We start from the raw sequence: 12,688 nt of genomic DNA on the forward strand, positions 1-12,688 counted from the left end.
CCCAAAATGGGAAAATAAAATGCAATGGTAAGACTATTTATAACAGAAATTCAGGAAGAGTTCATCAATAGGATATTCCTCCAAGATTCCCACAGCTTTCAGAGATCTAAATGCACAGAAGTCAAGACACTGGAGGCTGAGGAGTCAGTAACTTCATGACCCACACAGGCCCAACGACCACAGGCTCACTGCAAGAACAATGCAATGAGCTCTTCCTGTCAGCACTGCTCTCAAAGGTGAGCTGCACTCGTGCCCACACAGCAGCAGACAACTGAAGCTCCAGAGAAGCTGATTTCATTGTCTAACCCACTGAGATCCCAGCATAAAGCCATTTTAACTGGATGTGTGCTGTACACCAGTCCTTCACCCAGCTATTTTCTTTAGAAGACAGTGACTTTGCCATCACGAAAACAAATCACAGAGAATCACAATAAATTCCAAAGTGTATTAAAAAAAGTCAAAAATATTATTTGGCATCTTATTCCCACTTGAATCTACATTGTTTATTCCTATTTTAATCTACATTGTTTATTCCTATTTTAATCTATGTTGGTTTTTCTCTTCCTAAACACCCATGCTACGTAGGTCCCATGATTCATTTATTATCGTTTCTTCTCCTGTTGGCATCCGCAGACTCCCTGATCAATTTCTGTTATAGTCTCATTATTTCAGTTCTATAAATGGAACGTTTCATTTTACTCCTTTCTGTAGTCACTTTGCAACCTTTTTTCTCTCCTCCACCTGCGACTCTCCATTTACCATGAGACAGTGGGCAAAGATTGAGCTGAGATCCAGTAATTACACCTCCCTGCCCTGAAAAAGGGAATCATTTATTTTTCTTATGGATGGAAGCAGCTGTGAGCTGCTCTGAAATCCCACAAGCAATCCCACAAAAAAACCAACAAACCAATCCTTACTACTTGTCAGCTTAATAATAGAAAGTGTTGGCTCCCATCATGTGAAAAACGTATATAGTTGGATTACAATATATTGCAACATTTGCATTTGGATGAATAAAGAGCTGAATCACAACCCAGACACCAGCGTGCTGGGCACAGCGGGTTCCACCTGCAAGAATATTAAAGCATCACCCAATTCATCATTGACAAAACATGTTATATCCACAGCATTCAGATGGGACTGCCCACAGAAAACTCTCCCACTTCTTTATGCCCCTGAGCTGTTTGCTGCTTTCAGGCCTTAACATTTCCTGACCTTTCAGCCTTTGCCTTAGGCTCCTGGGATCCTCTGAAGGTTTGGGTATGCTTCCGAGTGCTTCCCCTAGAAGTGTAAGTGCATCCTGAAATAAAAAGGAAACATGGATTACTTGGGTTTGGAGCGAATGGAGTCAGAAGTCAGGAGTTGGCATTATTAAGCAACAAAAATACAAACACAGGTGGGAACCCTGCTCACAGAGAGATCAACCTCAGGGCTTCGGGAAGCACTACTTGTTCATTGCTCAGAAAAGTCCTGCTTTCAATCTGACTCCCTTTCAAGAAAGGAGAGAAGAGTTCTTCCTGGAGGAAGACCATCCTTAGGAATAGCCCCAGAAGACCCAAGGCATTCAGTAAGTTGCAGCTTATATTGCCTACCATCTGCTCCAGAGTTATTTCCTAACAATAAAGCTGGAACCTTTGTGACAGTAGACACAGACAGAAGCAATAACAGTCTATGTGAGAGGCCTTAGCCACCATAAAATGTTGCAGTGTCCTATCCTGAGACTTCTACCCCAAAGGATGAGTAAGAAAGGATGGGCACAATCACCTACTGTCACATCATTTTGTTACTTATATTTTGTCTTGGACAGTCCATCAGAAAACAAGCTGTGGAGAAATAATCCAGACATACCCACAATTCCAGGACCTCCTGGGGAAAACCTTCAGCTAATATAAATAAGGCAGCTCAAATGACTTGATCAGTATGTTAGTCCCAAGCATTTTATTAATGATATGGAGCCAAATTCTATTTTGACTTGCACTGCATCCACATCAATGTGATCCCACTGCCCTAAGTCAGAGGGAAACCTGGCCTACAGATTTCTTTAGTTACTGTATGTAGAAGATGTACAACTTTTCTTTAATGACATTTGCTTACTCTGGAGTAAATCTGTTCGTCCAGTTTCTCTTGGATTAAAGCATTTTCCATCAGAACCTTCTTTCTTCTGTGGAAGGTGATCTTGGCTAGCTCTGCCTCCTTCTCCTGACACGCAGGGCACATCGAGGGTTCATGGATCTGAGCTTCTGCCACCTGAAAGGTGAGACTTTAATGCAGCGAGCAAAGCCTGTCCCAGCAGAACAGCCACTCCATTAAGAACAAGCAATAAAAATACAGATAGAGTCCAAAGACTAAAATTTGCTTTTGTAGGCAGCTGTAAATTGTTTCATAATAATAAAGTACTACTCCTACAGTACTACTTAATTCTTCTGTCAGTTTACCCACCACAAATCCCAGCATTTGTGCATTTATGAAATATCAATGATTTTCTCTCATGTAATTTACACAGATTCCACCTGGTTACATAAACCAAAGCAGCTGCTACAAAAGCAGTGGAATCAATCCTAGAATGTCAAGTTTTAAACCTCTCTGTCTTCTTCCTTGATGGCTTCTCCTCTGCATAAAAATGTTATTACGTGGAGGTAAAGCCAGAAGCAAACAGACACAGCAGTCAGTTACTGCTCTTAGGAAATGTATTACCACACTGTAAAACAAATAAGAGGCGATAAAAATTCTACAGAATTTGGATGGTGGGTTGGTTTCCATTAATACAGTGCAAGGATGCAGACTGCTGAAGTATCAGAGCAATTTAAACAAAGAGAAGCCTGAAAAATTGACCTTAAAAGTATCACTGCTGCTCACCTGGCACAGGCTTTGCAGGGGAATATGTTATCACTTTTGCTGTGCTATATCAATAAATTAGAGCCAGCAAATGAGATTGAGATTAACCAAAATAAATGACTGATGACTACTCAAAGCTCATGTTCTATCAGAAATACTTTCCCAGATGCAGACGTTCTGTACCAATCTCAAACAAAGTACAGACATTTCCAAGGCCCAGATTTACAGGCAAAGGCATCTGTAGGTAACAGTCACTACTCAAATCTACATCACCACATATTCAAATCCTTCTGCAAGCACAAGGCAAGAAAGCAAGTATCAGTGGCCAAAAAAAATACCAGCTTTAAGGTTCTCAGATGCAGAGCTGAAGGGAAGAGCTGTGTCAGAATGTCTCTTTTACAGGGGGGAAAAAGCACTGGGCTGGTGAAAAAGAAAAGCACTTTGAGTTGTGTAAAAATGATGGATGCTTCTTAATAAAGGAACTGATGTCACCAAGATCCTATTGGGTGTGTTCTAATTCTTAACATGACCTAATGTCTAAGCTGGAAGCAGGGGGGAGGTTTTGTTTTTGGAATACTTCTAATACTGGAGTCACAAGCAAACGACATGCAGAATACTTCCATAAATAACAGTTGCAAACATAACCATCAAAGCAGGCTGTTTTCTTCAGCTGATCCAGGGTTTATTGTGGACTGCAGTAACTGCCCACCCAGCCTGGCTCAACCCCACAAATCAGGACTTTATCACCAGACAGCATTTTGTAATGATGGGTTGTTTACCAGCAACAGTTCTGCAGCCGTGTCAAATAAATCAGAAAGGTAAATCTTGAGAGACAGAGCAAAAAACCTCTCTCAGAGGCCTGAGTGTGCCTTAATAAGGTCTCCCTGATCCGATCCTTATATTACAGCTTTTTCATCCAGTGGTTCTCCCCGAATCCACATTTCTTCTTCCTTGCAGTACCTGTTTAACAGTCTCCCTGATATTTTTCAGGCGGATTCTGTTCATCAGCCCATCAGGAACAATGCAGCTCAAGTCACTTGTCTCTGGTTTCTTTGCTGTCAATCCCTGCTGCAGCTTTCTTGACTTGCCACCATTTGCCTGCTTGGAGATCAGCTGCTGGTGTATCCTGCTTATCTTCATGGTGCAAAAGGACCTGAGAGCATCCAATTCTCCATCTAATAGCTCACTCTTTTCTGTCAGGTATAAATCAACAAACATGTTAATCACTGTACCAGGCAAACAGAAGAATTACTGGTCTTCTATCTGTGCAACACAATAAAAACCCAAACCCAATGTCAAGCCTATAGTCAACAAGTGTAATAACAGCAGTGCAGATGTTAACTGTAGGAATAAATGTCTGTATAAGCAGTCTTCCAAAGAGGGGAGGGGGTAAGAACCCTAAAGAATTAGACTACTTAATGACATGGCACAAATACATTAGTAAAGCAAGTACTTAAGTACTGTGACATTAAATAAACTGAGTTTCAATTACTGTCTAATACAGATTCAGCTTCTTCCCACATGAAACTGCAACTTGCTAGAACAAAATTACTTCATACTTAAAAGAGAGCAACTCACCTAGTAACTCTGAGGAGTAACTCATAAGACACTGAAAAATTAGGGCAGCATCTACTGAAGTAACTTTAGAAAACACCTCAAGTATATTCTACAACCTACAGTTAGACCTTTTAAAAATTATATTAGAAAATACTTCCCTCTAAAGCTTCAAGGATCATTTCCTAAACTCTTTCTATGACCTTGTTTAAACAGCATCTTTCACCTTCTCTTATCCTTCTCAGTGGCATGTAATTACAAATAAAAAGAGAGCTTATACTTCAGATGGGCAGGCAAGGATGGATTTACAGCTTCGTTCAATGCTTAGTGGGAAATTTTCCACAGGCTTAAACACAGCCAATCAATAAAGTATTTCATAAGCATGGGCATATAACGATGCTGTGTAGTACCACACTGCCCTAAGATACCACTGCTTGCAACTATATAAACAGGGAGAGTACCTCTCTACATTTATTACACAGGTTTTGCTTTTATGCAACTACTGAGGCCCAACTAAACACTTTAATGTGTGTAATTAAAGGAGAAATGAGAAGACAAGCACTGCAGTAAGCATTACTATGGTCTCATGAACTCCTTTGCATGTAGCTAATGCTAACACAGCGCTCCCTCTCAGGGCTCCACTCTGACAGCCAAAACAGTCAGTTTGTTTTCACTCAAAGTCTTCAGAAACAAATCATGCTGCCCATTCAGCTGGAAAGGAATAGGAAAAAGGAATTTTCCACAGGAAAATTTAAACAATTCCTCCATTTCAGTGCTTGAATTCAGTTTTACTTTTTCTAGACAAGCACTGCCTATTTCAGGTTGTTTGTCTGGCAACCAATGCATTGGCATTCCAGTCCTGTGGGATACCCTGGCACAACCACAACAACTCCTTAAAACACTGAACAACATGAATGTAGAGCTTTGCCTAAGTGTGTTGCAATGAGTTTAGTCTCAAGTACACGAGACAGAGCTGTGGAATTGTGCAAGGAATCCAAGCATCTCGTCAGAAATGCAGTCAACCTCTATAAAGGATAAGGGGATCTTTAGTTAAGCCTAAGCAAAGCAGGAATCTTGCATATGGGCTCTGCTGAGCATTTGTGACAGTTTAATATCAGCCTAATTCATTCACTTAAGTTTCTCCTGACATCCAGAAGCCCATTTACTTCAGAATTGGTTTTTAATAGAGCATGAATTGGGAGCTGCCATATACCCACCCACCTGCTCCTTTGCACCTACAGACATTAGAAGAAACAGTAGCAAAGAGCATTTAAAACCTCACTGCACAACCAATTTCAAAAGGTTACTTGTTTCATATTAATTGATGTTTAACAGTAAATAAGCTCAATGAATAAAAATGATCAAGGATCAAGAACAAAAATGATGAGAATAGTCAAGACACAGTTAAAAGTTAGTCTCTGAGTGCACAACAACTATCGACACTTTCAGATTTCCTGCTGGCTGTGCAGGGTTCACCTGTCCTTCAGCTGAAGGAAAACAGGATCTCAGCACTTGCTGTGGTGCTTGGGTTTATTTCTTGTGCTTTTCATATCTTCCCTCTGAAGCAGACATGCTCGAACGCTCCATCTCCATTTGTGTGGCAGACTTAAATGTCACTGCACGTCTGCCCACAGAGAACCCCTGTCAGGGCCAATTACTGTTCCAGAAGTACATTTTGCTGCTGCTTGGCTGCCCCGCGTCCCGCATTCCCACATCCTCCTTGCTGGAGAGGAATAAGACAGGAAGAGGTGACCAGAGCAGCAAAACCAGACACCAGAACAGGCACCCAGTCAGAGCCATGTATCACACAGCACTAAGGTCACAAAGCACAGAGTATGAGAGAGAGAAGCCCAACAAACTGGCCCAAGAAGCTGCTGTGATTAAAGCAGCACGCGGTGTGTACCAGCAGAGATAAGCTCATCTCCATGTCTACATTCTAAACCCCGCTGTGCAGTTTATAACTAAGTGACCTACATAGATTTTGCTTTCTGCATGCAACTACATCTTTAAGTATGACATTTTAAATCTATGCGAGTGAAGGGAGAAAAGTAAAGAAAATCTTTACTGAGTTTCTTTTCCTTTGATGTCTAACTGACTTAACAGGAAAACAGGCAGCTGCTTTGTTGTTATTAGGTGCTACCAATACTCTATTTAAGAAGAAAAAATGTAAGACAGTTAAAGGAGAGGCAATTATGAAAGGTAGGAACTAGCAACTCCTCTGCAGGAAGATTCTAACTCTGCATTTCAAGATGACGTTGCATTTGTACTATTGAGTGCAGCAGTTCAGATTCACGTGCTGGCAGCCCCACCAGCAAACATAGTGTTTGAGAGGCTTGTGCAGCTAACACACAACTGACACAGTCTAAAACATCAGGCTATTTACTGGCTGTAAATTCTTATTTGTAATAACGTTCCTCCAGCATGGTGAAGGACACCCTCAGCGTCCACCACCATTCAGTGAGAAGAGACAACAGCAAGAATCCTGCAGAATCCACATTTTTTGGAAGAAACTTTCTTTCTCAGTTCCATAAAGACATTAATGAACTGGATTCGCTTCCTTTACAAGCAGGGGTTTCCATTTAGATGCTGCTGGTTGGAATTCCCACATCTAGCCTACATTAATACTATTCTACTACAGAATCAGAAGCGAAGTTTGGAGTCTCAGAGCCTAACAAGGTCTGCAGGAATCCAATAACCAGTGGATGTTATCAAGCAGTAACCTTTGGCGCTGAAAAACCCAGGAATAGGAAAACACCAGCACAAGCTGTTGGGATACCTGCTCTCTTCTCCAAACAGAGCAATAGGATGTTTTCTCAATGCTCTTAAGTAGACTACTACTACTTTTAATGAACACTTTCTATAAAGTATTACTATTTGGCAAGTCAATAAGCAAACACTTGGACGTAGGGAAATTTGTTCACAAAGTGAATATGAACTAGATCAACTCTGAAATACTCTGGACAAGCTGGAAAAAAATCTGATGGAGGGAAATAAATGCTTGTACTTCCCTCTTTGTGCACATGACAGCACCTTTCACCTTAACACCACAAATCACAGGTTTTTATCTGCCTGTATAAAGTTGGCCTTTTTTACTTAGAGATCTCCCAGCATTGACACTACTATCATAGTAACAATAATGCCTTAATGGGTGATATTGACTGAACTGTATTTCAGCCACAAAACTGATGCTGCTCAGGCATTTCTGTGCCTCTAAGTAACATTAACAACTAAAGCACTCTCTCTTTTGTCAGCAGTAGTGCAGTGGTCACACTGCAGAAAAATAAGCGAGCAAAGTGTTTAATGTAGCCACGTTACAAAGGTGAGGGCAAACCTCTGAACACAGCCTAAGTCAGAGCATTAAAAAGCCCCACTTGGACTTTCACATACATCTGAAGAAATGCAGTTTCTTGCAGTAAAGGTGGCTGATGGTCTTTGGAATAATCTAAATGGAAATGGGGACTTAAGAGTCATTTTGTGAGGCATTTATCTAATAATAGGTTGTTGCTACAACACGGGGGTAGAGGGGCAGAGGAAGACAGAAAGACAACTGTGACATAACTGCTCACTTCTCTTGAGCCCAGCAGCCAGGGGGCTCCTCTTTCAGCCCACCAAGAAAACTAGGACAAATAAGAATCTCATTCCAGGACATTCCCGTATGCAAACCACGAATCCCCCCCTTTAACACTCTCAGTAGTAAGATAATAAAAAGAAGTTGGTTTATTACCTGAAGACAAATGCAGAAGTACCATGCATGCTCAGCACACACAATTTATTTTGCTGAATTTACTGAGGGGGATAATGGTAAGCTCATCTTCTATTTTATTTAATGAAAAAGTATCTCCAATTTGATAAAATAACAAGAAGCTTAGGGGCTACCAAAGTGAATTAAGTCAAAGAGAAGGAGGCATTTGTAGGTGTTAGTATACAGAAGTTGCTGTGCTGATTTTGTTTCTATATTAACATTCTGCAACAAAAACAATGTAGTACGTGGCTGAGTATGACTGATGCTGATGAGTTTGGGGATAACTTGTCAATCACATCAAAGAAGCATAAGTATAAACCTTATTTTCTGCTCTTCATGTTGACAGTGGTTGGCAGAAGCGTGATCATGTACCTGAGAAGTGCTTAGCTGTCAGGATGACAAGCAACAGGACAGGCAGACAGAAGACAGCACAGCCCCTCATACAACAGCACACGCTAATGAAACAGAGCTTGCTACTCAAGACTGACTGTTCTGAGTCTCCTCACCCATCAAATCCCATAAACCAAAGGCAGAATGTTCCCTTGTGCAGAACTACAAACATCTGAAGTTAAGAGAAGGAGACCTTCCCAATCTTCCCAACTGTTAACTTCCAAGGGAAAGCTCTGCAGAGATGGAAAACTTCCTCCACATTATACAATTATTTATTATTCATTTGATGAACTCATCAGGTCCTTTCCATATGTCTATGAATCAAAGAGTCTCAAGATTCTGATGTAATAATAAATTAGGAAGACTCTACTACGGAAGAGATGCTCTACATTAACTGTCTTCTCACTTGACTCCATGGCACTCTTGGAAATCCAGTAATAGAAAGATAAATGCTGAAGATGAGTCAGGAGCTCACACACTGACTCACCACTCTTCTGAATGAGCTACACGATTAAGTGTAGCCTAAAAATTATCTTAGGTCATGTTTTGCTATGATACATATGGATGGTTTGAGGATGCTTGTGGACAGTGCCATGAAGCACCTAGGCAGGAGGATCTCTCTGGTTCATCAGTCCTACAGGTGACCTGCAACACTTCAGAGTTTGATAACTTTTCACTTACATACAGACTGAGGAAGATTCTTCTCCTGCTTCAATTATTTTTGCTCAACCACAGCTTTCTTGCTCTTTTAAATTCTTTTTTTCTTTTTTTTTCCCCCATTAAAAATAGTATCTCTGACCCACTTTTTAGAAAGACTTAAGCAGGACTTGCATCCCACCATCTGCTCTCACAGTTCCTTGCATAACCAGTACATGCAAACAGAATCCTTCCTTCCTCTCTTCCCCTCTCCTCCTCCAGCCACTACATCATTGTGTTGGGTAAAGCTGCTCCATTGTTCTTGCCAAAATTGGTGCCCTGCTGCCTCCCTCAGCTTGGGAAAGGAACTAAAGCATGGCAAGGAAGTAATTCAATAATTAACATCACTGATTAACACAATTAATTCTGAAGTCATGTTTATTTTGCAGGAAAAAATCCCACAGTCCAAGTACTTGGAGAAAAAAAGAAAAGAAAACTAAATAGTCCAGGAAGATTTTGAGGATTACAGTTGAATTTAAAATGTAGATACACTTTTTAATGTATTTCTCCAGATCCTGTGATAATGCGTCACTACAATAACATCACCATGTCAGAGGCATCAAAGCCATGTGTGTAATGGGAGACAAACTGCTTTCTGGGAAAGCACAAAAGAGAAACTTCGTACTTAATTATGTGGCTGATGAAACCAGCCTGATTCCTGGCTTAACTTTAACAGCTTGTCTAGAAAATTTAAGTCTAGTTAAAAGTTTACATCCCCTTTCAAAAGGAGCAAGAATTACAACCTCTACTAAAGTTACTGAACTCACCAGCATGAGTTTTGATGACCGATCTGTCTTGCTTAATGCCAGATTCTTTACTTATTAGACCAATCCAGTGTACCAGGAGATCTCTTTCTGCAGCTGCAGAATCTGCTACTTCAGGCTGCTCATCTACAAGGAAAACCAGGTAGCTTTGAACATACATTGCAAAGAAAACAGGACTGCAGACAAACAAAGTGGGAGGCAAATAATCCTCCGCTTGAATGAGACAGATTTTCCTGGTGAGGGAGGAGGAACCCTGAGTCACAGGACTAAACAGGTGAGATCAGTGATTCCAGGGTGCTGAGCAAACTGCTGCCACATGAAGTATCTCATATCACCCATTTCTTATCACTCCACTGAATGACAATATAGGATACACTGAGAAAAACAGAGGCTACTGCTTAGAGCTTGTGACACAGTCACTTCTATCTGTAGTGTCAACTTAACCTCAATCTACCTCCTCCCACATTCAGCCCATCGCTTATTTTCAGCCCTGCACAGGCTCCTCCTGTGTGGCAGCACAAGTACTCTTGGGAGTGCAGGTGAACTGTTTCAAGGAATGGATCCAACTGAAAACTAACATGACACAGGGAACATAAAGAATCTGTATCAGCTCCCTCTTCTCCAGCTTGTTCCAGTACAACTCCAGTTCCACAGAAACTGAGGAAACAGCAAGGATGTGAAAGAGAGTAGATGGGAAAAGGAAAAGCAGACTCGAGAGGTCTGAAAAGTCACCACCATGCCAGTAAGATGCACATGGCATGGTCCCAGCTCAAACTCCTGAGCACACTCAGGAAGCACCTGACTTTTCCACTCTGTTTTCAGGGTTTTCATCTCAAATTCAGTGGCCTTATACAAGGAAATAATGTGTCCATGACAAGCTTTCTGTAGTCTTTACTATTTATACATGCTGTTCTCAGTAAGATATACTGCAGAAAACAATCCATTTCCAGAAATATTCTCCTAGGAATCATTCCCTAGTTTCTCATTTAACTGACAGTATTCAGCAGACACCATAATTTTATGAAGCATTAACCTTGTAAAGATAAAAGTGGTAACACTTATCAAAAAAGCCCTGTGCGCACACAGCATGTACTCCTTGGTGCCAGAAATAAGGATTTCTGTGTTAGACATGAAATAACTTAAAATAACCTGTTATAGCTCCAGAAAAAAAGGTTCATTAAAACCCTCGTAAACCTTGTTTATTAAAATTATTTGTAAACTCCAAAAATTTTAAGCAAAACTGTTAAATCTTTCAGACTCTTCAATTACATCAATGTAACATGAATTGACACTAAGCTAATGATCATTTCTATTCAGATTTTTGAAGCTCTGATACCTGATGCTATATCCTGTGCTACACTAAACAGGGTTTACATTCATGTATGCACTTCTGACAGCAAATTCGGCCCTGCCTTGTTTGGATTTCATGCCTAAGCCATATTTGAGAAGGATTCCTAATAATAATGGTGCTGGTTATTACTGCAGAGTGGAAGAAACGCACCCCAGTCAAACACTGGATGGACAAGGGATCTCTCTGCTGGACATTTTTTGTCTTGCTGATTTGAATCTCCACTGCACAGATTTAAAGAGAGGTCCCAAGCATGGTAAGCTCTGCATACCTGCATGGTTCTGGCCTGCAACCGCAACATGCTTTCCAACATACCTGACACAGCAGAGCCCTCCACATCCTCTGTGCAACAACAGGATTCAGGTGGGTTGCTCTCTCCCTGCCAGTGGGCTTCCTCCTCCTCACTGAAGGACTCAAAGGTATCTTCCGAGTAGTGCAAACCAGAGCTGCTATGGCTCTGGCTCACTTCCAGCGGCTGCTCCTGGGAGTCACCAGAGCTATCTGCTGGGGCAGTCAGCATGGTGCAGCACTGGAAATAAAAGGAGAGCAGGTTCAGTTGTATAGGAGTGGGTTACTCACAGGCCGGAGCTGGTTATTAAGATCAGGTCTGCTGGAGGACACCATAGGAAAAGCAAACAGAGAGTCAATTAGTTCCCCATCCCATACGCTGACCTAAGAAGTTGCAGCTGCACAAGCAGCACATGGATGGTGAAGGAACCAGAAGATGAATTTCAGCCAGTAACACAACTGGCTAAACTAAAAACGCTTCATAGCATCAGATATGACTGATAACAGCTAATTTTCACAGTCAAAATAGGCATTGGCTACACCATCAGCAGATAAATAACTTAGAAGCCGTAAGTACACTTATAAATAGGAAATAAAACATGTTTACAGGAAACTTTAAAGCTGCATCTGCTATCACACAGCGTTTATTCCTCATGAGGCGGAGGCAACCTCCACCCTAACGGCCTGGCAGCATGCAAGGTCAGTGCTCCAGCACAGCTTCTGAGGAACAGGAGCCACAGAACTGTCTGAACTGCTTTTCCAAGAGTCTCGTTGCCTCACAGACACGGTGACAAAGCCTTCATCACCCCGAGGCTGCTGTGATACGGCACCGAATCAGGAAAAACACTAAAGGAAAACCTGAGGGAACAAAGCTCCATCCTCCCAGTAAGGAAAAAATGTGATGGCAACACACCACTCATGAAAAAAACCCACATTTTCACCAAGTAACAGGCAATTAAAAACTCTTCTCTGGGCACTTTCTAGTTAAAACCCAAAGGCAACAGAGGTGAGGGGGTGAATGGAACAGAATAGGGTCACAGAATGGCTTGGGTGGAAGGGACCTTAAAGCTC

The 12,688-nt window shown here is 41.4% G+C and overlaps 1 protein-coding gene across 1 annotated transcript; it reads right to left on the reverse strand.

Moving 5' to 3' along the window:
* Positions 1 to 1,215: 1,215 nt before the first annotated feature.
* LOC104401341 (chromosome unknown open reading frame, human C8orf48) lies at positions 1,216 to 11,858 on the reverse strand (the record flags this gene model as incomplete). Its single annotated transcript, XM_010016670.1, is given in 6 exon segments — positions 1,216 to 1,300; positions 2,095 to 2,247; positions 3,796 to 4,061; positions 9,985 to 10,107; positions 11,601 to 11,627; positions 11,630 to 11,858. Coding segments are annotated over 6 exon segments (883 nt in total), but the record flags the coding sequence as incomplete, so codon positions are not given.
* Between the last annotated feature and the right edge of the window lie 830 nt (positions 11,859 to 12,688).

Source organism: Nestor notabilis, unplaced genomic scaffold, assembly GCF_000696875.1.
Source record: "Nestor notabilis isolate BGI_N333 unplaced genomic scaffold, ASM69687v1 scaffold36646, whole genome shotgun sequence".
NCBI classification, from domain to species: domain Eukaryota; kingdom Metazoa; phylum Chordata; class Aves; order Psittaciformes; family Psittacidae; genus Nestor; species Nestor notabilis.